At 53.1% G+C, this 25,411-nt stretch overlaps 2 protein-coding genes across 5 annotated transcripts in view; one reads left to right on the top strand and one right to left on the bottom strand.

Moving 5' to 3' along the window:
* Positions 1-15,239, top strand: part of ALPK3 (alpha kinase 3) — a 34,532-nt gene extending 19,293 nt beyond the window's left edge. For all 4 annotated transcript variants that reach the window (XM_037394834.1, XM_037394835.1, XM_037394836.1 and 1 more), the window contains 11 exons: positions 753-870; positions 2,158-3,166; positions 6,767-8,615; positions 9,742-9,889; positions 11,292-11,419; positions 11,694-11,729; positions 11,851-12,125; positions 12,480-12,568; positions 12,794-13,011; positions 13,208-13,256; positions 13,427-15,239. In XM_037394834.1, coding sequence (XP_037250731.1) covers positions 753-870; positions 2,158-3,166; positions 6,767-8,615; positions 9,742-9,889; positions 11,292-11,419; positions 11,694-11,729; positions 11,851-12,125; positions 12,480-12,568; positions 12,794-13,011; positions 13,208-13,256; positions 13,427-13,748 — 4,241 coding nt within the window. In that variant the 3' untranslated portion in view covers positions 13,749-15,239. The remainder of the gene's footprint in view (positions 1-752; positions 871-2,157; positions 3,167-6,766; positions 8,616-9,741; positions 9,890-11,291; positions 11,420-11,693; positions 11,730-11,850; positions 12,126-12,479; positions 12,569-12,793; positions 13,012-13,207; positions 13,257-13,426) is intronic.
* Positions 15,240-15,657: 418 nt separating this feature from the next.
* On the bottom strand, positions 15,658-24,267 carry LOC119151259 (sodium/nucleoside cotransporter 2-like). The gene is made up of 17 exons (XM_037395009.1): positions 24,141-24,267; positions 23,974-24,068; positions 23,429-23,520; positions 22,792-22,981; positions 22,285-22,426; positions 21,378-21,491; positions 20,912-20,989; positions 20,461-20,541; positions 20,031-20,111; positions 19,767-19,892; positions 18,405-18,535; positions 18,051-18,219; positions 17,657-17,854; positions 17,128-17,209; positions 16,507-16,605; positions 15,935-16,046; positions 15,658-15,858 (listed from the first exon to the last, which is right to left on the bottom strand). The coding sequence occupies exons 1-17, from the start codon at positions 24,207-24,209 to the stop codon at positions 15,735-15,737; spliced, it is 1,983 nt and encodes a 660-aa protein (XP_037250906.1). The 5' UTR covers positions 24,210-24,267; the 3' UTR covers positions 15,658-15,734.
* Between the last annotated feature and the right edge of the window lie 1,144 nt (positions 24,268-25,411).

Genomic DNA, 25,411 nt, shown 5'->3' with positions numbered 1-25,411 from the left:
AACCAATGTTGGCCACTAGCTTGAGCAGTTTTCCCCTGAAAACTGCTCTTATTCTGAGCAAGAGCTGCTGCTAGTGGAAAACTAGGTCTGTGGCTAGCCCTGGTCCATGTCAGGCACTCATGCTGATCCACCACTCCTGTTGCTAGCAGGAACATGGCTGCATGCCCAGCCTGCTAGCCAGCCAGTCACGCACATCATGATGTCATTTTACTGAAAAGGCAGATGACATCTGTTGTCAAGTGACATTTGTAGGACACCAGACTGGCTGTGATGCAATCAAGGTTGTTTCTGTTCAATGGAAACTTTTGGATCATCTTACAGGCTGTGACACTTGGTGAAAAGCTGTGAGCTCCGTGGAGGGGTGGATGCCTGTTTTCTAACCTTGGCCTTAGTCTCAGCAAAACATGCCTCTTCCTATAAAAGTGACAGTATGCTCACCTTCTCCCAGCCAGTGTTACAGGAGACGATCGTGTGATCTACTCCCCTATGAGGGATGAAGTGCTGGGATTTTTTTCTCAAAAATAGCCCTATTCCTAGGAGTGATAAAAGACTTGGATAAACCCATCAGGGTTTCCACTGACAACACTTTCTGCTGTGTGATGTAAAGAATGCAGTGAGCCAAGAATAACATGTATCCTATTCTGCTGGAGCATTTTGTTTTGCTGTTGATACCTTGTCCCCACAGGAGCAGGTGTGCTGTGCTACTGGTTGCAATGTTTCACACCCTAATATACCACATGTCTCCTCCCCAGGATACCCACAGCCAGAGGTGACATGGTATAAGGATGATGAAGAGATGGACCGCTACTGTGGCTTACCTAAGTATGAGATATTCCGTCATGGAAATCGCCACACATTGCAGCTGTACAAGTGAGTAGAGAAGTTGGAGAGTGGTTGGATTTGGTGATGGGAGCTCCAAGCACATTTTCAGTATTTGGAGGAGCTGGCTGTCAGCAGTGATCTCCCCACAGCACCCAGGCTGGCCCCTTCTGCTCCCCATTACCATGTTCCTGGCTGTCCCTTCCCCTTCAGCTCTTTGACTGCCTGATCACATCAGCATGAGATCCATTACTGCATCTGGGAATAGCTGCCGTGCTGAAAGCAAGAGGAAGGTCAGGAGAAATTTCTCTCTGGAGCCTTCAATGCTGGTGGCAATGTGTGCTATAGCTGCACCAGATAGGAGCTGAGCATTAGGGTTGGGCGAAGGTGAGCAAAGGGGAAGTACTAGCTGCCACCAGGATGATGGTCTGGGGGATCAGGCAGGACAAGGACAGAAACAGTTCATATGAGTGTTCTAGGCAACGGCAAAGAGACAGAGGGGCTGCAGCCCTCGCCCAGAAGGACCTTTCATAGCTCTCACTGTGAGGTCAGGGAAGGAAAGGGCTGCTTTGGCACTTGGATGGAGGGCCACCTCTATTCATCCCTGACTACCAGCTTCTTTTAACTTTAAACGAGGACCGTATTTCTGGAGAGCCAGGCACACCATCTGTGTCCCTGGCAAGCAGAGATGTGTTGCACCTCAGGTCCTGGATTTGGGATGTCAGAAGGTGTAGCACTGTCTGAAAGAGCAGAATATTGGTACTGCTGATAGTCCTGTCATCCTTATGCTTTTAGCCTGGCTTTTCTGCCACCTCAGATGTGCTCCAGGTTTCCATCAGAGGCTGGTTCACCTCCTGCCAGGAGCAGGGATCTCCATGGGCCAGGCGTTCCTGAGGGGTGAAAGCAGAGATGGCATGTGTATGCCTGTGAAGCAAAGGGGGAAGGCTGTAGTAAGGTAGTAGAATGGAGGAAGAACAGAAATGTCATGTAGGCTGTGAAGAGCTAAGAGGAGAAGATCCTGCAGAGGAATATGGCCAAGAACAGCTGGGACGCCTGGTGCTAGCTGTTCCTCCTCAATCACAGCCCTCTTATCAGAGTTACAGCTCAGGGCAGAGCTGAGTACTGGTTTAACATCCAACTTGCTTATCTGCTAGTGCTGAGAACAGGCAGAGCCTGGGGAGGGAGGCCAGCTCCAGGCCTACCACAGGTACCTCAAGGGCCATGTCTTTGTCTTCTGGCCCCTGTGGAGCAAGAAGTGGGACAGCATGTATGCCTGTGTGCCCAGCCATAGTGCCTGGGGAGGATGGGCAGGTCTCATGCAGAGCTTTTGGTTTCCAGGTGCCAAGAAGAAGATGCAGGCATTTACCAGGCCTCAGCTAGAAATAACAAAGGCATTGTGTCCTGCTCTGGTGTGTTGGAAGTGGGAATGATGACGGAATTCAAAATCCATCAGAAGTGGTTTGACAAAATTAAGAGAAAAGCTGAAGAAAAGTTGCAAGAGATAGAACAAGGCAAGAAACGAGGGAAAGAAAATGTGGAGGTGGAGAAGCTGCAGGGAATGAGCCCTGATCGGCTCCAGAGGAAGCGGCGGCTGGCCAGGGATCTGAATCTCCAGTCAGGAGCCTCTAGGTGGGAGGAGGATGCAGCAAAAGTGCATGTTGCAGATTCCCAGTCTATTAATGAGCCAAAGGAACAGCCAGTCAATGCGGTGACAGGCTTTCCAAACAAACTGATAGCACCTTTGAAAGCAGAGGTGACCACCAATGGAGATGCCCCTTTGGAAAGTGTGGAGGAGAATGGGAACAGCTTTCTTGCGTACATCTACGAGACTGTGGAGGACCTAGCAACTAAGCCAGTGGCAAAAGACTCTGCAGCTAAAAAGAAAAAGAAGGTGGAGGCTCCTCCCGCAGTGAAGCAGGAAGCTTCCAAGAGAGAACAAAGTGGGCGAGACAGGGCCAGTCCCTCTCTAAATCCAAGGTTTGCCCCTCCTGTCCCTTTACGCAGGAGTGCACGTTTAAGGGTGGCAAATGATCAAGAAGAGGAAAAGAGTCCAAAAGTCAAAGAGCCTGGGAAAGCTGTGAATCATGATACTAATGGCGACATGCACTTCTCTTTGAAAGAGATGTATTTTGATAAGCAAGTGAAGCCAGCAGCAGGGGAAGAGGAAGTGGGAGCCAAGGAAGAGGCTGTGAGCAAGGCTGCCCTGCAGCCTGTAGCAGTCAGCAGACAGACAGAGGATGCTCTGCCATCCTCGGAGGTGATGGAGGCAGGACCTGTGCCGTCTGAGGGACAAAGAGGCCAGCACCAAGCCCAGAAGTTGGAAGGAAACAAAGCCGTCAGTCCAGAGGTAACTAGGACAGAAAACAGCCAACACAGGGGTTGTAACAAGAAAATATTTGTGCTGCACCATTGTATTGTGGCACCAGCTCTGAGAGGCTGCATGTATCCCATGGGATCTGCTGCTGAGGCTTCATAGTTCTCCACTGGCAAAAGCATCCAGGAAAAAGGTCTTTCTGGACTTTTTGTGCCCAGACAACAGAGCTTCCACCCCATCTCCAAATAACTGTCAGATGAGGTGGTGAGGCAAAGATGTATGTCAGGGCCCTCTAGCCAAGCAGCTGGTCTCTGGGTGGCCTGGGGCATGCTGTGAGCTCTCTTGTTTAATCTGTAGGCTGACCTCATCCAAAATGTTTCCAAATCTGTTAAGCAGGGAGCACTGAATGGCTATTTATAGTTGGGGGTGGATGCCTTGTGCTTATGGCAGGCAGTGAGACGGATGACATGTTCAGTTTAGCAACTGCACCTGAACTTCAGCCGGTGTTTAATGAGCCCCCCCCATGCAAATGAGCACAGCGTGCTAGGTATACCACATGAGCTGTGCCACGTAGGTCATTGAATTTTATAAATTTATAAATAGTATAAATTTATAAATTATATATAAATTTATTAATAAATTTATAAATACAGTGCAACATGTATACAGTAGATTTGGGCTATTTTTTGGCTCTTCTCTGTTGGAAAAACTCTGTTGCAAGACTCATTGTGGTGCTGATACAGTGCCAGGGTACAGCACCTGCTCCTGACCCTCACTGCATCTTTTAGTCAACTTCTATTTTTGTCACTCAACCTGAAGCATTTTCCATGAAAATATTAGACTGAAAGTTACCAGTCTTTTTTCATTTCCCATTTTTCTTTAATGACCCCTTCTGTGCTAAAAGGTTCTGAGTCCAATTTGCAGGTCCTGTCAGTATTTGATGTTTGAGCTATGGCAGGTGTACACTTTCAGTACAGACTAAAACACTTCAGCACGATCAGAGGGTGCAGCCCATCTCCCTTGGTAGGTAATGCAAATACTTCAGGCTGTGGAAACATGCATAATACAGAAAGTGGTACTGCTGGTTGCTCCAGTGAAAAAAAATTTCTTTCTTCTGGATTTTTTTACCCGTAGGCAGGAAAATCATTTACTGGTAATGTAATGCTATGTTAAGCAGTGAAGTGAGCATCTGGGTCCTGGCCTTGCCACAGTGCAGCACCCTGAACCCATGTTTAACCTTGACCCATCAGCATTCCATATTGCTACAGAAATTACTGCTGTGCATGTGAGCCCATGACAAAGCAGTTTTTCTCCCTCTGCGTTTTTATACCCCTTGCTCTTAAGGAGGACGGAAAGTGTTGGTGTGTAGTAGCCAGGCTTGGGCTGTCATCTCTGAGCCTTTGACATACATAAAGGTATTTTCCTCTTCAAAAACCCACTTACAGAGGGAAACCTGTAACTTGCCAGCTGGTGGGCCTTTGAGTAGACAAAAGGGAATGCTTTTGATTTGAATTTGAATGCATCAGCTAGTAGTGATGCTGGGGAAAGGGCTCAGACTTCCGTGTGACCAGATAAGCCATTTTAAAGCCCTTTAAAGCTGACTCTGAAGTGTTTGAGGATATTTTCACTCCCCAGGACATGGGTTGCTTGTCTTTTTCTTTTTTAATCTCTCTTAAACAAGACAAGGTCATAGCATAAGTATCTTCCTCACCTTGGGACTAGCTGCTGGGCTTCATGCTCAGGACTTTTCTTTTGAGCTGGATTTATCTGTAGCAGAAGGGCTTTCCAAAATGCCAGGATCTGAACATCCTCATGCATGAGAGCAAGGAAGAAACTGAATTTGCATGGTGATTGCTCTTGCCTAACTTAAATTGATAATTTTATTACTCAAACTAGAGGCATATAAGAGTTTTACAGTTACTTAAGGACAGATGCCTTTCTGAAAAGCTTTCTGCAAGCTTTTCTGAATAAGCTTTAGTTTGCGCACCAATGATAAGGAAACTTCCCCCAAGTCCTCTTCAGCCAAAGAGATGCCCTTATTGACCAGCACCATTGTGTAGAGCTAGCTCTGTGCATCCATCGGTGAACCACCACCCTTGGTCCACCTCAGGCCCCCTTGGGCACTGTGCTGCTCAGCCCCTGGTGCAGAGGGCCCAGGGCTGGCCCTGCGGTTAGATTGGGCAGTGTCCATCCCCATACCTTTCTGTGCCTTGGAGGACCTAATAGTGTGGTAAAACCCAGTGGGGTTTCACTGTATAAAGCCTATCTGTCTCTTAAAATTATACCTTTTAAGCCTGAGCACTGGGGTGCTCTGTGTTGTGACACTCAGCCTGTGGAAGCAGGCAAGCAGAGAACTTGCCTCTGACCCCCAGGACATGGTTCTAAGGGAGCAGCAGCAGGGATGTGTGGCATTTGGGGGGTGCCCGTGCAGCCCTGTGAACTGTGGAGCCCTATTTCTGCACACCCTGTGTGCAGAGACAAACTGCCCAGCCTTTGGCATCCTTTGTAGTCTACCAAGGAAGCAGACTTGAATTGTGTGTGCAGTAATAGCCCCCCCTAATGCTGCTCTTCCCACCCCAGTCCTCTGATACTCACATTGTTGTAACAGTGGCCAGGGGAAGGGCTTGCTGAGACCATCATTACCTTTCCTGTTTTTTCCAAGATTCAAATGAAGCTGAAGTGGCACAAAATAGAATGGGTAAGTGCCACAGCGCTCCTTTCCCATGGACCTCATTTTGGAGGCTTAAAGCTCAAGTCAGAGGCCTCAAAATCTTTAGCAGCAGATACTCTGGGATGGAAGGAGAACCTGTTGTGTACATGCCCTGTTCCCATGTGATTGTCTTGGTGTTGCTAGCTGAGTATCAGCTGGGCGCAGCATGTATCAGTGCTATTGCTGCCTCCCCTGAGCCTTACCCTACAAAAATAGATAGTGCTCCTTGGCTGAAGGATTTCACCAGATCTCCTCAGGGTAAAGCTCAGCCATCACAGCGGTCAGTTTGCTGAAATGTCTGCTAGTGTGCAAGCTGCAGTCGGAAACATTTGAGCTTCCCGAATGTCAAAGAAACAGGATGGTTGAATAGCACAGATAACGTTATGGTGTACAGTTTCACTATGAATCATTTGGGCAGCCTCATCCAGATGGTGTGTGACATGACGATCACCCAATCCCACAGTGGAGATTGCAGATATAGTATAGGGGGAACACTGAGTCTTAAAAAAGAGCAAGGAAATTACACAAGGTCTTGGCAATGACTGATAAAAATGGGAAAGTTTTGCTCCTTGGGAAGGCACCATGTCAGAGAAAACTGCATTAAAGACCATTTAATGTTTTAGAGAGGTAGATTTCCTGCTTCTTTGTGCACAACCAAGGCATTGAAAGGCAGAAGAGTTGATTAGAAGAAAAAAAAAAAAAAGTTTTGTGCAGCATGACAGGGGGCTGTGGGACCCACTATTGCGGGACAGTGGTGAAGCCAGGAGGCCCTGGACGAGTGAGTATCAGTGATACCAAGTTAATACTTATGACTGAAGCAGAAGTTGGGCAGTGCCATGTGGTACATATGGACCACAAGCACCACTGAGCAGACCCAGGCAGTAAAATTACGCTAACTTTCTATATATATTTTTTCCCACTAGGTTGGAGCAGCAGTGGGACAGTCTGCTAGTGACCTAAAACACCCAGTGTCCAATCCAATTGTAGGGACCGGTCAGCAAGCCAGTAAGTTAGAGGAGCTCAGGAAAGAGGTGCCTGTCTCCCAGGAGAGCAGGGGGGCTGGGAAAAGGACAAATTCTCAGCTGAGGCCTCAGGAGCCACCAAAGCCACCATCACCTTCTCCAGACCATGTGCAGTCCAGCAAGGAGCACCCTCCCACTAGGAAGCAAGCAGAAGGACATTCCCATGCTCTTGAGGTTAGAGAGACCCAACAAGGACTGTTAAATCAAGAAGACAAAAGCCAAGGTGAAGAGAAGCCATTGCTAAAGAAATCAAGTTCTCCAGAGCCTGGTGACAACACTCTTCTTAAGCAAATCACACAACAGACAGTAGTCAAGGATGAGAAGAGCAAAGAGACAGGAGCAGAGCTGTCTGGGAGCTGTCCTGGTGCAGAGGCAGGAGAGAGCAGTGCAACAAAGCCATCTCCTGCGGCTTCACAGGGGGAGGCAGGAGGGACACCTTTGGGACTTCAGGAGACTAAAACACCAGCTCCTGCTTCAGTTCAGCTTGTCAAGGAAGAGCTGCTTCCCGCTCCTGCAGCAGGGATGTTGGTGGCTCAGGAGGTACCGCTTGCAGCTCATGGTGCCCCAGGATTAGAGGCCACAGCAGGAGAGGTCCCATCTGGAGCCCAGCTGCTGCCTCCTGCAAGCAGAGAAACAAAAATCAAAATGGCAGATGGATCTGCCCCTCAAGAGAAGCTTTTAGCCAGCACTTTATGGAAGGAGAGTGCCAAACCAGTGCCTGTAGGACCTCAGGAGAAAGAAGGAGGAGAGCAAACAGCTGCAGCTCCATGCCAGGAACCGGCAGCACCTTTAGGCACTTTAGAAGGAGGTGCTGAGGTTCAGCCACAAGTACCACTGGTCCTGTCTAGGCCTGAGAGACCTCGGGAGATGTCTTTAGAGGAGGAGATGCAGCACAAAAACCTTGTTTCCTCCTTGAAGAACTATCTACTGCTGCTTTTAAAAATGTCAGATAGCAGTCAGGATGCCACAAAAGACACTGACCCCAGGGACAAGGAGCAGCCCAATGCAGAGGAAGCCATGCTCCCAGAGATGGGCATTGCAGGCCTGAGCCCCTGCACCTCAAGGAGAGTTTTGGAAAAGGTACAAAACAACCAGCTCTTCCAGACAGCAGAGAGCTTGCCTCTGACCCCCAGGACATCCAGGCGGATCACAGGCATGATTAACGAGGAATTTGTTACCAGCAAGGAGATGCTGGCTTGCAGGCCTGTGCCCCCAAAGAGACGTACCCGGGTTGCTCCTGAGGCGGAGGGACCACCCCAGCTCTCTGTGCCCTCCATTGTGGTGGGCAGTATGCTGGCAGCTGAAGCAGGGCAGCCTCCTAATAACATATCCAACTTGCCTCCAGTGAGCCCTGAAAAAGAGAGCCCTGGTGACCCTTTGACAGTGCTACCTTGTGCCACACCAGAGGAGCTTGCTTCTGGGGCCCGGCGCAAAATATACCTGCCAAAAACCAAGCAGGTGGGGGAGGAAGAGGAGGCAACCCCAGAGAGCTTGGAGCACCTGAGAAGTCCTACCATTTCACCATGGCAACCTAGGAATAACATAGCCCTGTTGCCGTCGCCTGCCCTGGCTCCATCCCTTCCTGCAGAGCAGCGCTCGCCAACCCTTGTGAGGAAGATGTCCACACTGGAGGTTCCTAAGTTGTATGAGGAGCCCACAGGTGACAGCAGTGGTGACCACGAGGTCCCTGAAGATGCTAAGCCAGAAGCACAGCCAGCAGAGTCCAAGAAAACAAATAACCCATTTAAAGGTAAGGGAAAAAGTAATCCCATTAAGCACATTTCCTTATTGCCTACAGGGGGAACCTGGCCAGCTGAGCCCATGATAGCCAGCTAGGGCTGCATGAGTTTGGTGCGTTTGCAGGGTTTTCAGCATCACCCTTTGCCTGTGTGAAAGCCAGAAGTCTGTCCCAAGATTTCTTCCCTAGCACAGGGAGCGTGGAGGAATGTAAGAGACGGCAGTGCTGAGACTGCCTGTCTCTGCAGCCTGGACTTCCCTGGCTAAAGGAATCATATCATTTGTATTAGAATGAAGCTGGGTTAATTATCATTGATAATATACAGCTGTGGGTTGGCCGATGTAGATAAAGTGCAGCTGTGGGTGGTTAAGTGGTTGAGAGCCAATGAAGGGGGAGTAGCCAAGGAAGAGAAGGAGAGAGAGGAAGAAGTAAGAAGTAAGAGAAGAGAGAACACACGGCCTAGATGAGGCAGGATGAGGAGAAGGCAGCAGAGGGACTGTATGAAGAGTATGCTGGTATAAGGTGGTAAAAGACCTTGTTGCAGCGTGATAGTTTGGAGAGTGCTGCAACAATCATTCTCTTGTTTTTGGTCTCCATGTCCTGGTCCTTACTGTGACTCATGCTGGTTGGGGGTCCAGTGGGCATCAGCAGCATGCACACTCCTTTTTTGTGGTCAACCCCATGGTATGGTATGACTCCATGGTCAATGCTAATTTGATCCTTCATGGTGTTGAATTTGAAAAGGTGTAATCCTGGTGTTGAAGCACTTGTGGGAGCCAGGTGATATCTTCACAGAAATCAGCACTCTTGCAAAAGTAGGAGTAACCTTGGTAAATCTGTACTTCAGTAGATGATTGTTTCCTCCAACATTGTGTAGTGGTTTTCTGCATTGCCTCTGGCCAAGCCTCACTAGGTATTGCAGTGCTGTGCTGTTGAACAAATTTGTATCACCTGTATTCCACTGTATGTATTCAGGCAGAGGTAATGGGAAGGTAACGTTATACCAGGCTGTGTTGACATACATGTGATACCCAACACCAAAGTCCTAAGCAGCAGCACTGGAGTAGGCTGGCCTGTACCCAGAGCTACAGCCAGCACTGTGTGTCTCACCATTGACCTCTTTGCACCCTGTCTTTAGCTCCGCAGGTGATTCGTAAGATCAGGGCAGAACAATTTTCTGATGCATCAGGAAACCTGAAACTTTGGTGCCAGTTCTTCAATATTTTGACTGATTCTAAGCTGATGTGGTACAAAGATGAGATCCCTGTAGCAGAAGCCCAAAGGAGGTAACCTGCCAGCTCTGCTTCATTGTAGTCCTTGTGCATAGCCCTGAGTTCATGTTTTAAACCCAGCTCCTTGTGTTTACTGGGGTGAAGTTGCCCCTTCTGTTAAGGCTGCATGGGAAGCTCATTGCATGGCATAGTATGTTGTGAACTTTATCTTCTCATTGCCCGGGGAGGGAGGGATTGCCCAGATAGGGAATTGCTGCCAAATTAATCCTATTGATGCTCCATCTGGAAGTTTGGCTGAAGGGCCAATGCTTTGAGTAGCAGAGCCCTAGGGAGGGCAGGGGCTGAACCGAAACCTCAGAGAGGGCAGGGAAGGTGTTGTGCCCATCTCAGAGTTTGAGAGCTGCATGTGAGCTGCAAAACCCCAAGTGATATATGTGAGGGTGGCAGCTGTGCTGGGAGGGTCTGCATGCTGCACCCAAGCAGGCACTTCCATGCAACCACCACTGGGAAGCACCAACAGGGAAAAAATAGCTCTGGTTGTGCCCTCTCTGTCTCTTGACATTGCCATTGCACAGGGAAAGCATGTTTAGACAGCTGGGTGGCTTATATCCCAAATGCTCTTTTGGGTTCATTATGTAGAGCAACTAGTTGTCAAGCCCAAGGAAGCTTGTGTGGGAACATCGTCCACATTGGATAGGATTTGCCTGATACCTTTGAGCATCCCTTTATAATGAGTGGGCAGAAATGATCTTCTGTGGCAGATATTAGAGCTCAGGCAAGTGGACCAGGAGTAGCCATTGCCTTCTAGCTGACCAGAGCAGAGCCTGCTTAGCCAGCAGGTCTCAGGATGAGGGTCCTGCCTCTTTGGCTTATAGCCCCCATGCTGGTTCACACTGGCTGTGTGGGGTAGGCCTTTGGTTCTTGTGGAGACATGTCTGCCAGGTATGTTGCCACCTTGGCTAGAGGAACTGCCAGACCAAAGCTTGGTGCTGCAGGCTGGGGAAGACTGGCAGCCTACTGATACAGAGCTCGTGCTTTGCCAGTCCCTCAGAGAGGAGTGGGCTGCAGGATGGTGAGTGGTGTCTACCCTCACTCATGAACAGCTGAAGATTAAGCTGGACATCTCTGTGGCTGTTTGGCTTCCAGCCATCTCATCCAGATGTTGTTCTGTTAGCCCAAGCACAGCCCTGACTCAGCTACACTCAGAGGCTCAGTAGTGTGTAGCCCAATCCCAGACAGATTTTGCAGGGCTTGCCTGGAAGATAAGCATCTCTGTGAGTACAAACTTGAGGGTGGGACTCCTGGTGCCATGAGGTGCCAGGGAGTAGCTGGGATCCCCTTGGGCTGGCTTCCTTTGTAGCCCTTTTCCAGCCCTCCAAGGGCAGTGGCTGTCATAGGGCTCCTGTGTGCCTCCACGCATCATACAGGGCTGAGGCTATGCTCTGGTTTCTTCCAGTGCTGGAGACGAGGGCCAGGCAGCCTTGGCTATTGTGCAGGCATCCCAGAAGGACTGCGGGGTCTACCGGTGTGTGATCAGCAACGAGTACGGCACTGACTCCACTGACTTCCTGCTCAGCCCAGAAGGTGAGGAGCCCTCAGCAGCCCTACAGCTCTCCCAGCTGCCTGGGTGTGCTGTGGGGTGGTGTGACAAACTGCAAATAGGGCTTGGTGCTAGGCTGTGGAGGGCGAGCCTTGCATGCCCCATAACACCACCTCTGTGAGATGCATCTGCCTCCATGTCCTAATTTATGAGCAATTCACACCATCCTCCTTGCTGTCCCTTGGTGTGGAAGTGCATGGGGCAGGGTGGGACTCTGGCAGGACCTTGACACTTCTCTTTGCTTTCTGTCTCCTGTAGTGCTGTCAGGATTTATTTTGCGGGAAGAGATTGAAGGTAAGGGCCACATGCTGACTAGCTGCAACTGCTGCCCCTTCCTGTGCGGGGGCAGGCAGCTCTATGGTAGGGGCAGGACATGCCTGTGTTGCCCCCCCTCACCAGCTGTTCCCTCCTTCAGTTGGAGAGGAGATTGAGATGACGCCCATGGTGTTTGCGAAGGGTTTGGCTGACGCAGGCTACTGGGGGGATAAACTCTTCGGGCGTGTGGTGAGTGAGGACGTGGAAGTGGGTGCCGGTTTCCTGCGCAAAGCCTGCCGTGCCAGAGCTATCTATGGCCTGGAGCCTGTCTTTGAGTCTGGCTGCACCTGTGTCATCAAAGTGCACAATTTCATTGCCTTTGGGACCAAGAATGAGAACAGCCTTATTGAGAAGAACTACGATATCACCATCCAGGTGGGCATCCTTGTGGGTCACCTTCCACCTGTTTCCCCCACACCCTCCCCATCTGCCTATGCCATGGTCCCCACCTTCGTGCCCACATGCTCCATTTCCTTCCACTTTTTGAATGCTTTGGAGGGGTGGGGCCACGTTCCAGTGAGCTGGTGATGTCCTTGTTGTACTTTGCTTCAGCTCTTCTCTCTGAGCAACATGGAGCTGCTCCGAGCTTTCCTGTCCCTTGTCCTTTGACCACCAGGACAGGGAAGCAACTGGCAGTGGGCCCAGGGGATGCCTGGCCAGGCACAGGGTCCCAGGGAGGCATTGGTACAAGACAAAACAGGTCCCTGACTCTTCTGTTTGCATCTCCAGGAATGTAAAATCCAGAACTCCAGCCGTGAGTACTGCAAGATCTTTGCTGCTGAGGCACGAGCTGTACCTGATTTTGGAGCAGTGCCCGAGTAAGTAAGGTGCTGCAGCTCCACTGGCTTGACATCCCAGCAGAGCATGCTGGGGCATAGTGAGAGAGTTCCCCATGGGTGCTGGGAACATCCCAAAGGGATGTCCCTCAGACAGAAGAGGTGTTGGGGCAAATGCAAAAGCCAGGGTTGCGGTGTGAATCTCCACTTGTTGCAGTGGGAGAGCTCAGCAGCTGATGCTGACCCCATCTGTATGCTCCCACACAGGATAATTCCTCTGTATCTGATCTACCGCCCGGCCAACAACATCCCTTATGCCACAATGGAGGAGGACTTGGGCGGGCCCTGTGAGCAGTACTGTGTCACTGAGAGAGATGGCAACTTGGTGGCACGAGGCACCTCAGAGATTGTGCTCAAATGCTGCACTTTTCAGCATTGGGTCTACCAGTGGACAAATGGAAACATCCTTGTGACTGACATGGAAGGTAAAGGGATCTCCCATCTGATTCCCGTGCCCCCTTGCTACCCTCTGGCCTGTAAGAGGAGAAAAAACCCCAGCCTTGCCCTTCTGCCTCTTTCCCCACATGCCATGGAGCCAGCTTCCCAGCAGGATAACCTGCCCTTGGTGCTGGTGCCCGGTTTCCTCTATGCAGAGACTAGTTGTCCTCCCTTTCATTACAGGAGTGGGCTGGAAGATGACCAACGTGCGGATTGCTACCAACCTGAAAGGGTGAGTGACCCTGAGCTGCTGGTGCAGGGTGGCCCTGGCTGTTCCCAGCTTTGCCAATCACGTGGCGAAGGGCCATGGTGGTGAGCATGGCTGGGCTCTGTCCTTGGCTTCCTGCTCTGGCAGGACATCTCCTGGTGCAAAGTAAGGTCTGAGGACAGCTGTGTTGGCAGGTACCAGGGGCTGAAGGAAAGCTGTTTTCCCTCCCTGCTGGAGCAATTCGTGGCTGCTCACCAGTGTAACCATTACTGCAGCATCCTGGGCCTGAAGACACTGGAGCCAGCCAAGCCCAAGGGCTCCAAGAGCCCCTCCATGGGTAGGAAATCTGCCCAGTCCAGTCCTCAGCTCCAGAAGAAAGGGCTGGCGAGTCCCCAGGGTACCCGCAAGGCTGCTGTGAGCCCCAAGAGCTCCCGCAGAGCTGCAGAAACAGGGGAGGCCCTGGCAGCCTCCAAACCTGGGTCAGGAGAGAGCAACAGGTCTGGCCGCCCACAGTAGCCAGAGCCCACTGCAGCTGGGACCCCTGACTCTGGACCCCAGCCCAAGCAGCCCGGAGGCAGCACGTGACCAGGCTGGGAAGCAGAGACCCTGGCAGCAGTCACTGCTGCCACTCTCCTCCCTTTAGCGCCCACCCCAGCCTGCAGTGCTTGCATTGTGTGACGTGTGCTAGTGTGAGCAGCTCAGCTGGGGTCCCAGGGGGGGCTGTGGGCAGTGTGGACCCCCTCACCAATACCTCTTCATAAGAGCTGCTGCTGGGGGTGGAGCCTGTGGGGCCACGTACCCCTCCACACTTGGGCTCGCTTTCCTCTCTCAATTCTCTGTTTGCCTTCCTTAAGGCAGGGGCTGTCAGACGTGCTCCCTCAGGCTTTGCAGGTGCCAGGCACCCTCCTTGGCTCCCCCCATCCACCAGCAAACTGAGAGTCCCAGCTGCCCTCCGGGCTCCCAGCACCTCACATCCCTCTGTGTCCTCCATAAAGTGACCAGGCCAAGCCCTGCCAGCGGTCTGTGTCAAGGGATGTGAACCCCAACAGTGCCCAGGTGGTCTCATTCGCCCTGGCACACTTTTAGAACGTTTTACTGCAGAGGGGTTCAGAGGTGAGCTGCAGGGCTCCTGCTGCTGTTGTGTAGGACTCTGGGGTACAGGCTAGTCCCATGGTGGGTCATTGGCATCTGTACCGGCAGCTGCACAGGGTTGCGATTTTGCACCCCTGCCCTCCCAGCTTTCCCTGCACCCTGGGGTGAGCCTCCCACCCCCTTGCTGGGTGGATGCTGAGGGTGGCGGTGCTGCTCTGGCGTGCTGGCCAGCACCCATTAAGGATGCTCTACCTCACACAGGGTGCCTGGGAGCAGGGCCAAGGGGAGACCTCCTGGCTGTGTCAGGCACTGGTTTGGCACATGTGGGTGTCCAACCCACAGGGCTCACCTCTCCTTGCCCACCTGCCATTTGCAGACCTTGCCCACCATGCCCAGCCCCATAGCATGACCTGATCATGCTTGCTTAGCATCACCCTTGCTTGGCACATGCCATACCCTGGTGGCCACTAACAGCACCTTCTCCAGATCCTGCTGCAGGAGGCAGTGACGGACAGGCACTGATGCTCATGCTGGAGAGTAAAACACTGTGTGTTGCGTCAAGCCTCCCTTGTGTCTGTCAGCTCACTCAGGCTGCAGCCAGCAGAGCATGGCAGTGGGCCGCAAGGCTTGGAAACAGCCTCAGCACTGCCTGCTTCATCTTGCTGCAGAGCATGGCCTTTCCTAGGGCTTTGGAGGAGGATGCTGGCCACCAGCAATGCCATCCAGCATGGTGGTGTCTGAAACAGTGGCTTGGTTCAGCCTGGTGGAGGAGGGAATGGACTGAGCTGGGAGTAAGGTGTGCTCTGGGGTCCTGGGGCTTTGTTGTTGGGTCATTGTAAAATAACAATGTACAGAATGTATCTGCCTTGGCAAATGGGTGCTCTCGAGTGCAATAAAGCAAAAAGGACTGGCCTACTCCCTGGCACTGTGGTCCCTGCAGAAAAGATGCACCCACAGCAGGACAGGTGGCTTTGTGCTCAGGGGAAGGAATCATCTTCAAGTAATGGCTTTACCCCCATCTGCACCCCACAGGGTAGAAGAGGGTGGCTTGGCTGGACCCTAAAGCTGGGACCTGGTGGAGGCTTGGCTTGTGAGGGTCTGCAGTAGACACTGGCTATGGGAGCTGCTGTTGTGGGGTGTACCCGGAGCACAGCACCTCATGCCATGTGGGACAACTGCAGTCAGGGGCCTGAGGGCAAGTACATGGGGCTTTCCATGATTTATTTGGGAGCAGTTCCCTCATGTCCACAGGGCCAGCACTGAAGGGTGCTGGTTGCAGGGTGCATGTGGCTATCAGTCATCACTGGAGTGGAGAAGACTAAATGCACAGGTCTCTTGCTAGGTTTTTTTTCTGCCTTTGGGGCCAGGCCTAGCAAACCCTGGTGTTCCCAGGCAGCTGCCTGCACATTTCTAGGTTGTCCCTGCACAGGATGTGTGGTTGTAATGCCTGCAGCATTGCGTCAGGCACAGCGTGCTGTCCCCCACACTGGCCCAGGCTCCTGTGAAGGAGAGTGTCCCGTTCATGAGCACCGAGCTGGAAGGAGAGAAGCATGGTAAGGATGAGCTGCTGTCCCAGCACCTGGCTCCCTGGGCAGGACCTTCACACCCACCTGGCAAAGAGCTGCTTGCAGCACGTGTACATGGTGTAGCTGGTAGAGCTGAAGTTGGCAGTACTGAGGAAGGTCACACAGTTGCCCACCTCCGTTGGCACATGAAGGAGACCTGGGGGACAAGGTCTCCTGGCTGGGGTTCTTCAGGGACCATGCATGCAAATCCCATGCCCTGAGCATGTTTGGAGGTCCTGTACCCCACCCTGTTGTCAAATCCCATACGCCAACTATGCTTCCTTGCAAATTCTGTACCTGGGACTGTGCTTGTGGGTCCCATGTGTCCATGTTCTGCTTGCAGGAGTGACCCCAGGGAACTGTGCAGTGGCCCAAAAGCTGCCCTTGATATGTCCCCAGCCCAGATGAGGATGAGGGGCCCCAGCAGAGTTATTGGGCTTGGGCAGCCACTGGCAAAGCCACGTGGGGAGAGCAGAGGGTTTGGAGGCTCTGGCAGAGTCATGGGGAGGGCAGGTCAGCCATCCTCATCCCTGCACCTGCATTTACAGGGATCTTCAGCCCTTTGCCTGTCCCTCTCTGGTTCTTTCTGGCCCTGCTGGCAGTGGGCAAGCACCTACCTGCCAGGCAGGCATTGAGCATGGAGACACAGGCACCAGTGAGCAGGGCTCGCAGCACGATGGAGGCTAAGTCACCCTTGCGTTGGGGTGCCATGGAAGCTGCAAGGGCAAAGCAGAGACTGGGGTGAGTCAGAGTCTTGCTCTGGCTCTGTCCCAGGCTGGGGATGGGTAGGGATGTGTCCCGGGTCCCCAGCTGGCTCCGCCAGATAAGTGTCCTGCACACCCCAGCCTCTGGTGTCTAGAGGACATGGTGATCCCAGCCAGCACCCGGCATGCTGTCTGCCTGTCCTGGCAGTGGTGGGTGCTGACAGAGCACTGTGCCCACCCTGCACCCATGGGTGATCAGCCAGAGCCCCCAGCACTCTCAGCACTGGAGTGTCTGCTCTGTGCCCCATGGCTGGGTAGTGTTTGGGTGTGTGGGATGTGCATGTGCTCTTGCCCATGGGTGCAGTGCAAAATCATCTGTCACCATGCAAATCCTGTTTCTTATCTGTGCATTGGCAGAGACCGAACATGGAGCTTGAGGGCAGCAAATTCCTCCTGCCGCAGCTGAGCCCTTGCTCCTTGGGCCCAGATCCCCCTGCATCATGCCCACACACCCAGAAAGCAGGTCACACTCACCTAGGCCTCCCAGCATGATCCCAATGGAGCTGAGGTTGGCGAATCCGCAGAGGGCAAAGGTGGCAATGCTCTCGGCTCTTTCCTGGAGGGCACAGCAGCAGGGGAAAGTTGCCTGCACCCAGAGCTGAGCACAATGTCATAGCTCCCAGCCCAGACAGACGTGATGGAGATAGGACACCCCCACCCCCCCCACCTCCATCCTTTCTCCTTCAGCTGTTTTTGAGAGCGAGGATGCAGATGGTAGCTTGCTCCTGGGAGAGGCTGGGCTGAGGGGACAGGGAGCCCTGTAGCACCATGATCTGCCCCAGGGAGCAGGATAAATGGGAAAAGGCTTCACGGACTCCTTCAGGATGATCCCATACCCAAAGTTAGTGACCATCCAAGTCTAGCTGGCCAGAGGTGCCCTCCCACCCCCAACACTGTCATCCCCCTGCCTGCCCACCACCTATTGGCCTAGCCGGGTCCCATGGCCCATTTTTGTTGACTGCACCCCTGCCCTGGGCATGGCAGGGTGGCAGGTGCCCCTCACAGATATCCACTGCTTCCGGCTCCCATCCCACTCCTCCAGGCCTGACAGACGGTTCTTCTTGTACGTGGCCAGCTGCTGGTATGCCACAAACTCGTTCAGGAAGATCTTGATCCCCAAGAGCTCGGCCACCAGTGGCGAGTCTGCCCAGTCTGCCCCCATGAGAAAGGCCACGGGCATGAGGACGTAGGAGCAGATCAGCTGGGGAAAGCATTCCAGAAAGGAGCAATTCAGAGCTGACCATCCACATAGCCGCCAGCTTGGACACCTCCTGCCAGCATTTGCCAAACGCCCGGCAAGGGTCTCTGCAGCCTACCAAGGCAGTGGGCAAAGGTGGAGATAGGTGGCGTGATGCAGGATCTGGCAGCCCAGACCATGGAGCTGCCCCCGGGGGTACCTGGAAGGAGAGTCCCTCGATGTCTACCATCTCCCCAAACCAGTGCAGAGCAGTGTTGATGAACTCCAGCACCGCCAAGAAGGCGATGAGGTTGGCTGCAATGTTGGCCACAAGCCCCACAGAGGCGGCAGCTCCGTTGCTTGCAGCTTCCAAGATGTTCTGCTCTTCCCTGTGTGGATAAAGGCCCCAGTGGCATCCCCTGTGCAAGGTCAGCTCTCAGCCCATTGATGTCTGCACAGCACAGGTTCTCCCAACTTTGGGCCACCCACAATGTCCACTTGTGCCTCCATGGCTCCCCACACTGGCGGGACATGTGCAGCCCTCCGACTCCACCATCCCTCTCCTCACACTCACCCACTGGAGAGGTGGATGCTTGCTTTGCCCTTGAACTTGGACTCTTCCACTTCAGGGTAGACGAGTTTGGACATGGCAAGGGCACAGGGTGCAGCCATCACAGAGGCTGCGATCAGTGATGCCGCATCTATCTGCAACACACAGACCATTGGCTAGGGCACCTCTGCAAGGCTGACCCCTGTGACGTGTCACCCCAGGGCACCCCTGCACACAGCTGGCATTGGCCAGCAATGCTTGGAGCAGTTCAGGGCTCTCAGATTGCTCAGGCTGGGAAAATTGCCTGGGTTTCCCATCTCAGCTGGCCACAGCACATAGGGCAGCTCGCCTGGATGGAGACACTGCTGGAGCAGCAGCAAGCACAGCCTTGGAGGTGTTAGTCTCTCCTGCCATTTGACCTAATTGTGATGGTTCTTGTCCCTTCCCTGTCCCTTTTTATCAGTATCAGAGCAAGAGGTTGTGCAACATTGTGAACTTCTACCTGCTGATGAAGAGCCAAACCCAGTCTCACCCCTGCCCTGCCCCCCGAGTGGCAATGTCTCATTTCTCTGACCTTTTACCCTTGGCTCCCTGTTTAAGGAGACTAATTAATGTTTCAATAGCAGGAGCTCAGCCAGCAGGTCAAGGGGAAGGTTTATTCCCCATTACAGAGCACTGATGAGGCCATGTCTGGACACCGTGTCCAGGGCTGAGACACTGATGAATTGAAGAGGGCATTCCCGGGGGTGCCAAGGCGATGCTGGAGGATGGGACTTGTTTGGCTGGGAGAACAGAGGGCTGGGGGGGTTGTAGTTGCTGTTCCCAACTACTTAAAAGGAGATGGCAGGGAAGACTGCTTGGAGATGCCCAGTGAAAGGATGAGAATCAACAGCACAGTTTCAGTGGGGAAATTTGAGTTGGATATAAGGAAAAAACTGTTCTCCATGACCAAGGCACCTGTGGGGTGGACCGGAGAGGTGGGGGGAGATCTCCATCCGTGGGGATGTCCACCACCAGCCTGGACAAGGCCCTCTGCAGCCCCTTGGGCTTTGCTGTCACCTCACTTGGGCAAGAGGGCAGATCAGAGACCCCCAGAGGGTCCTTCCAGGCTCAATTACCTTGTGGTGAGATTTGCCCTGCTTGCTGTGCAGGGACATGTGGTGAGAGTCCCATGGCAGTGCATTCTACTGGGCAGGGCTTCAAGGCTCTGGCCTGGCCAGCAAAGGTGAGACTGGACGTGGAGGTACCCTGCCCTCACCCTGCTTATGGAAGGGCACCATGGGGCACCTGCTGGAGGTCTTCTCCCACCTGCAAGTCCAGGACAGTTCTTGCATGTCAGGACCCCATAGCAGGGAACACATGGCATACATCTGCTCAGGCACTCACCCCAAAGGATATGTAGGCACCCATCACACTGCCTGCAATGGTGGAAAAGCCACCAGTCATCACAGCGTGGATTTCTGAACGGGTCATGTCTGCAAGGTATGGGCGGATGAGCAGCGGGGCTTCAGTCTGCAAGAGAGAAAACCCTGTTGTCCTTAGATACGGTAACACAGGGCTGCAGGTCCCCTGGGAAGGGAGAAGACCCTTCCTCCAGAGCAGGGTCAGCTGCAAAGGCTAAGGAGCTGGATCTCCTGCCCAGGACCTTACCTGTCCCACGAAGATGTTCCCTGCCACACTCAGGGTCTCAGTGGGTGTGGTGCCCATCGAAACCTGAAGCAGCCAAGAGATCTGGAGAAAGACAAGGCCACCATGCTCACAAAGGCTCCTGGCACCCAGCCACCCACCCCATGAAGCAGGGCACTGTTTGGCCCTCAAGCTGCAGAGAAGTGATCTTGGGAAGCACCCACAGACCAGGTAGCAACATCAACTCAAAGGCTGGGCTTTCTCAGGAGGACATGCAAGAAAGAAGGGGGTTGTGTCCATTCCTTAGATATGTCCTGTCTTGCAAGACAAATCGCCCCAAACTAGTACCATGCCAATTTTCCTGGGATTTCCCTCAGCCGATCATAGTAGTCAGAGAACCCAACAGGTTCTTTTCCTTTCCAGCACCATCCCAGAAACAGGTGTGAGGCCCTACCTTGACAATGAGCCACTGCATGACACCAAGGTAGTAGAGGATGGACATCACACAACTGAAGAAAACCACAATGGGCAGAGCCTGCAGGCAAGGCACCAGAGCACAGGGTTAAAGGAAAGCTGAGAAACACATCTCAGTATACCTGGGTACCAAGATGCTCTGTCCTGTGAGCATGGTGTGGTATTGCATAGCCAGATCACACTACTGGGGTGTCACAACACTGGGCCAGGCTGGAAGGAGGGACAGGGACCAGTGCAAACCCTCCATGGCATTGAGGAGGTTCATGGGTGGGTACAAAGCTGAGGGAGACCTATCCTTGAGCTGCTTGAGCTCTGCTGCAGCAATCCTGGCTGTGTTTAGCTCCATGCTCTCCAGGACCCAGCAAGGCAGCCAGAGCAGTATAAAGCCAGGCTCTGGCTTTCCCTGCCCATACTCCATTCCCCAAGCTGACCTGAAAGGCAAAGACTTCTTCAATGAGTGTGTTTCCAAAGACGAATCTGGAGCCAGCTGTGGTGTAGCCCAGGAAGAACTGCAAGTGGAGAAGTTACATGATAGGGCGGTGAGCTCCATCAGCTCTCTCCCTGACATCTCACTTCTACCTCACAGGGGGTCTGTACCCACAGCTCACTTCACTGCCCTGCCAGAGAATGACCCTCTGAAACCAAAGCTGGGGACACTGGTGGGCTGTCTCCAAGCCACAGGGCACTGCTCCAACCTGCAAGGGAGACTGCACCAAACGGTCTGGGCTGCAGAAAACCAGGAAAGAGCTGGCTTTTCTCCAGTCCCAAACAAAAACGTTTGTGAGTGTCGAGTCCCTGCAGCTTCTCCGCCTCATGCCACCCTCTGCCCTTCTTGCTGATCCCAGGGTGGGCTAAATGGAGAGTGCAAGCACAGGCTGGGGTGAGTAGATACAGTACCTGGATCTGGTCACCCAGCCACTGGAAGGCTTGAATGCCGGGGGTTGTTCGGAGGACCAAGAGTCCAAATAAGAACTCTAAGCCAAGACCCCAGAAAACAGCTCTCCAGGACACCTATGGGCCAAGAGCAGAATGGAGACTGAAATGTTAGCAAAGTCTAAAGACTTCCCTCTCTGCTTCCTGCTCTTTCAACAGCTGCACATGGCAAACGCCATTACACTGTGCCCTCGGTGAGACTCATGGGGACACTAAAACAGAAAGTGTCACAGAAACCCACATAGTTCAGTGATAAGGAAGGTGAGTTGGTGAGACTCGGGAACTGGCTGGTGGAATGTACCCTGCCAGGCTCACCCAGGCAGAGATGAGCACAGAGACCTTCTGGTGGTTTGGCTGGTAGTACAGACCAGCTAGATCAAAACTTCTTATTCATTAACCCTTCGGGGGAGGCAAATGGAGGCATTGCCCAAAATATTGAAGGAGGTTGGCTTGGAAGCCACTGGGACTTCAATCACTTCTGCCCAAGTCACCCAGGGCACCCAAAGCTCAGGCCCACCCTCCACCCACAGGCACCTGAAGCTCAGGCATGGGGCTGTTGCTGGGTCTTTGGGTATGACCCACTATGAGGGACATGGTAGAGAACAGGATGGAGGCACTGTGGGGGAGCCATGGGCTGAGCAGTGGGAAGGAGAGCAGTGAGGTGGCTTGGGGCTCTGTCCACCTGACCAGCTTGGCTCCCCAGGCTGTGCCCAGCTCTGCCCAGGATGTCTACTGTGCTTCTGCTCCCTCCAGGGAGCTCCAGCAATGTGCAGTCAGGGGATGCCAGTGGGAAGGAAACACTTGTTCCCCTTTGCTGGATGGCCACCTCCTGCGAGAGGACCAATGGCCAAGCTACACCCGAAACACATACTTCACCATGGTGCTTGGAGCAGGCAAACAGGAACAGCACCAAAAAGCAGAAGCCAGCTAATGAGATGAACTGCTCTGGATTTCCGGAGGTGTTCAAAGCCAGCCACATAATCAGGCCTCCCAGGTGGGCCACAAACAGAAGCCTGCAAAGGAAATCACAGACTGTCACAGAGAGGATGTCACCATGGGGAGAGCAGATCACGAAGGGTAGGAGCTAATTGTGTGGGAGATGCCACTGTAAGGTCCATGCATCTAAAGAAACCTGGGGCTTGGGCACAAACAAGGGGTGTGAACAGCCATTACGCTACAGAGGTAGAGTAGCAAGAGCTTTCTACCATGGCTTTTAAGTGATTCCCAGGCTGGGCCATGCCTCATCATTCATGAGGTACCTGCACAGCACTAGGGCATGTGCCCAATGCCACTGGCCATTGGTCATGCTGGCCGGGCAGCCATGGGAGAGGGGATGTGGGCACTGGGGGGGATCTGGTCCTGCTTTTTCCTGACTCACCATTTCAACCATGGCCAGAACTTATGGAAGCGTTTCCAAACAGAGCTGAGGAGCAGCAATACCTTTGCCCCACAGTGCTTCTTGAAGAGGTTCCAACAGATGAAGAAAACAACCACAGCAGTCATGACAACCAAGGCAAGGGCTCGCTGGAAATTGAGCCAACAGGCCGCAATAAAGTAGCACAGGTAGGCTGGAGAAGGCACATTGAGGGTCAGAAACATCAGGGCCATAGGGTCACGGATTCATAACACTATCTGGGGCCAACAGTGAGGTTCATTTCCTCCAAATGTCCTTCCCTGGCCACCCTTGAGGCTCCCATCTGTGCACGAGGAGGACTTGGGCAGCAGCACCCCAGCAGCCAGGCTCATTGGTGACAGCACTTTGGCTGTCTGGGAGCACATGGAGTGAGCAGAAAAGGCACAGCATACCCTTTGGGCAGGTGGAGAAAGGGAAGGAGGACAGTGAGGTGCAGGTAGTCCTCATGGACAGGAGTGGTGGGGTGAGGAGGTGACAGACAGTGGGGCTGGTGAGAGCAGATACAACCTCCACATGGGTGGCCATGCCCAGCGCTTGGAGGCTGAGGGCACAGCCATCCAAAGGGATGTGGAGATGAGGCTTCAGTGCCAGAAGTCCTCACCTATTCCAAGAAGCCACAGGATGACTCTTCTCAACACCTTGGCATGAGCCTTGCAGAAGTGCTTTGCCTTGGATACCGGCTGCAGGGCCTTCCTGGGGAGAGTCATATGCCGGACATGAGAGGCACAGAAGGTGGATTCCAAAGATCAACCCAACCGAGCCCAATTCAATGGAGCCAGACCACAACCATACCTCCCAGAGGGAGCTTGTGGCAGCAGCATGGTGGTGTGGGTGTGCCGTGGCCTCTAGCACCTCTGCTGCCCACTCCCAGGAGGAGTGGGCTGGCCTGTTATGGCAGGGGAGACCTCACCACACACCCCAGGCACCGTGAGTGGAGGCTTGCGCTAGGTGGCTGCTATGGGGATAGACACCTGCCACTGCCACCCTACAAAGCCATATGGAGCCGTCAGGCACTGTCTCCCCTATGTGGTCAATACAACCCTACTCTGCTCCCAGATCAGGTTTGGTTCCAGGAAAATTGCTGGCCCAAGGATTGTAGACTTGCTACGGCCACTGGAAATACCCTACATAACGGGGTTATCCTACCTGCAGTAGGAGGAGAATCTCCCTTCCCCTTCTCTCCTCTCCTCTTCACTCTCACCACATGGACCATCACGTTCCTCATAGAGTCTCTCCTCCCCCTGGAAAACACCATTAGCTGGAGCACCCTGAGCAGCTCCTGTACTCCAGCTGGAGGGGAAGGAGGGACTTACCACAGAGCTGAAAGCTGGGTTATCAGCGCCCTTCTCAAGGTTGCCCAGGGTTATCTGGTTTTCTTCCATCTCCAGAAGTGCCACAGCTTCAATGCATTACAGAAACAGCACTGTGAGGGTCCAGTGCTGGCTGGGGAAAGAAAGACAGGATCAGTTCTGGAAAGGATGGATGTCCAACCCCTATTTTCAGTTTTGGGTCTCCAAGAGGAGAATGTCCTTTGCAGTAGGGATTCAGAGCAGTTCCTGCACCAGCATATCAAGGGACCATCCCATGGCGTCCTCAAGCCATGGGGCTGGTGTGCTGACTTCCTTGTTCTCTGGGAAGGTCTTTGCTTTTCTGCACTTCAGAGGAATTACAGGAGAGGACTAGAGGCAGCAGGGAGAGCTGGTACTCCTCCAAGTTGGTGGTTGTGGCCACCAGCCTCCGTAAGCCCCTTTGCAAGTGGGATTTTGCAAAAAATAAATCTGGCTGCATGTCTCATCAAGAGCTGTTGGTGCAACCAATTAAGGTAAGGAACAAAGTCCTTTCATGTTGGTAACAGTACAGTGCAGGAGCAATGGGAAGGAAGAAGTGGTAGCGTGCATGGGGACTGGTCCTAAAGGAGCATCATACTTGAGAACTGGTTCAGCAAAGACAGAAGAATCAGTGCTATACCAGGCCAGGAACCCTTGGAGCATCCCACTTGGACACCCTATATCTGGAGAAGGATGAGAAAAGAGCAGAGAAGTTGCAGAGAAGGCAATGATTGACCATTGGACCATTTCTGTGTGAGGACAGAAGGAATAAGGGGTTGTCCTTGCTTTGGAGGAGAGTCATAGAAGTCTGCATGGAGTGGGTGGAGATAGCAGGGTCATTGCCTGCTTGCTGCAGTGTGAGATTTAGGGTCCACTGAAGGAAGTGACCAAACCTTAAATGAAACGAGTGGGGGTGAGCTGTTTTAGAGAACATCCCTCTCAATGCAGGACCTCATGGCAGCTGAAGATGGTGGTGGGCTCCACAGGCTAGCGGAGCCACCAAGGGGGACCACTGAGGTGTGCCGGCCCGCAGTGTGTCCCTGGGCTTGTGGCACCTCAGCAGCAAGGCGGGACCCACAGCCATGGTAGGAACCCAGAACCTTCTCCAGAGCTGTCAGCGCTCCTGGTGCCCCCTGGAGCTCAGGGACCCCTCACCAAGACCCTGGCAGGGTTCAGGAGGATACCCCTCCCCAGGCCCACCACCATTTCAGGTACACCCCTCCGGGACCTCTCTGGGTTCAGCAACCCCTCCAGCA

Source organism: Falco rusticolus, chromosome 7 (assembly GCF_015220075.1).
Source record: "Falco rusticolus isolate bFalRus1 chromosome 7, bFalRus1.pri, whole genome shotgun sequence".
Lineage (NCBI taxonomy): Eukaryota > Metazoa > Chordata > Aves > Falconiformes > Falconidae > Falco > Falco rusticolus.
Note: the sequence above shows the minus strand (reverse complement) of the source record. Positions and strands in the feature narration are given on the sequence as shown.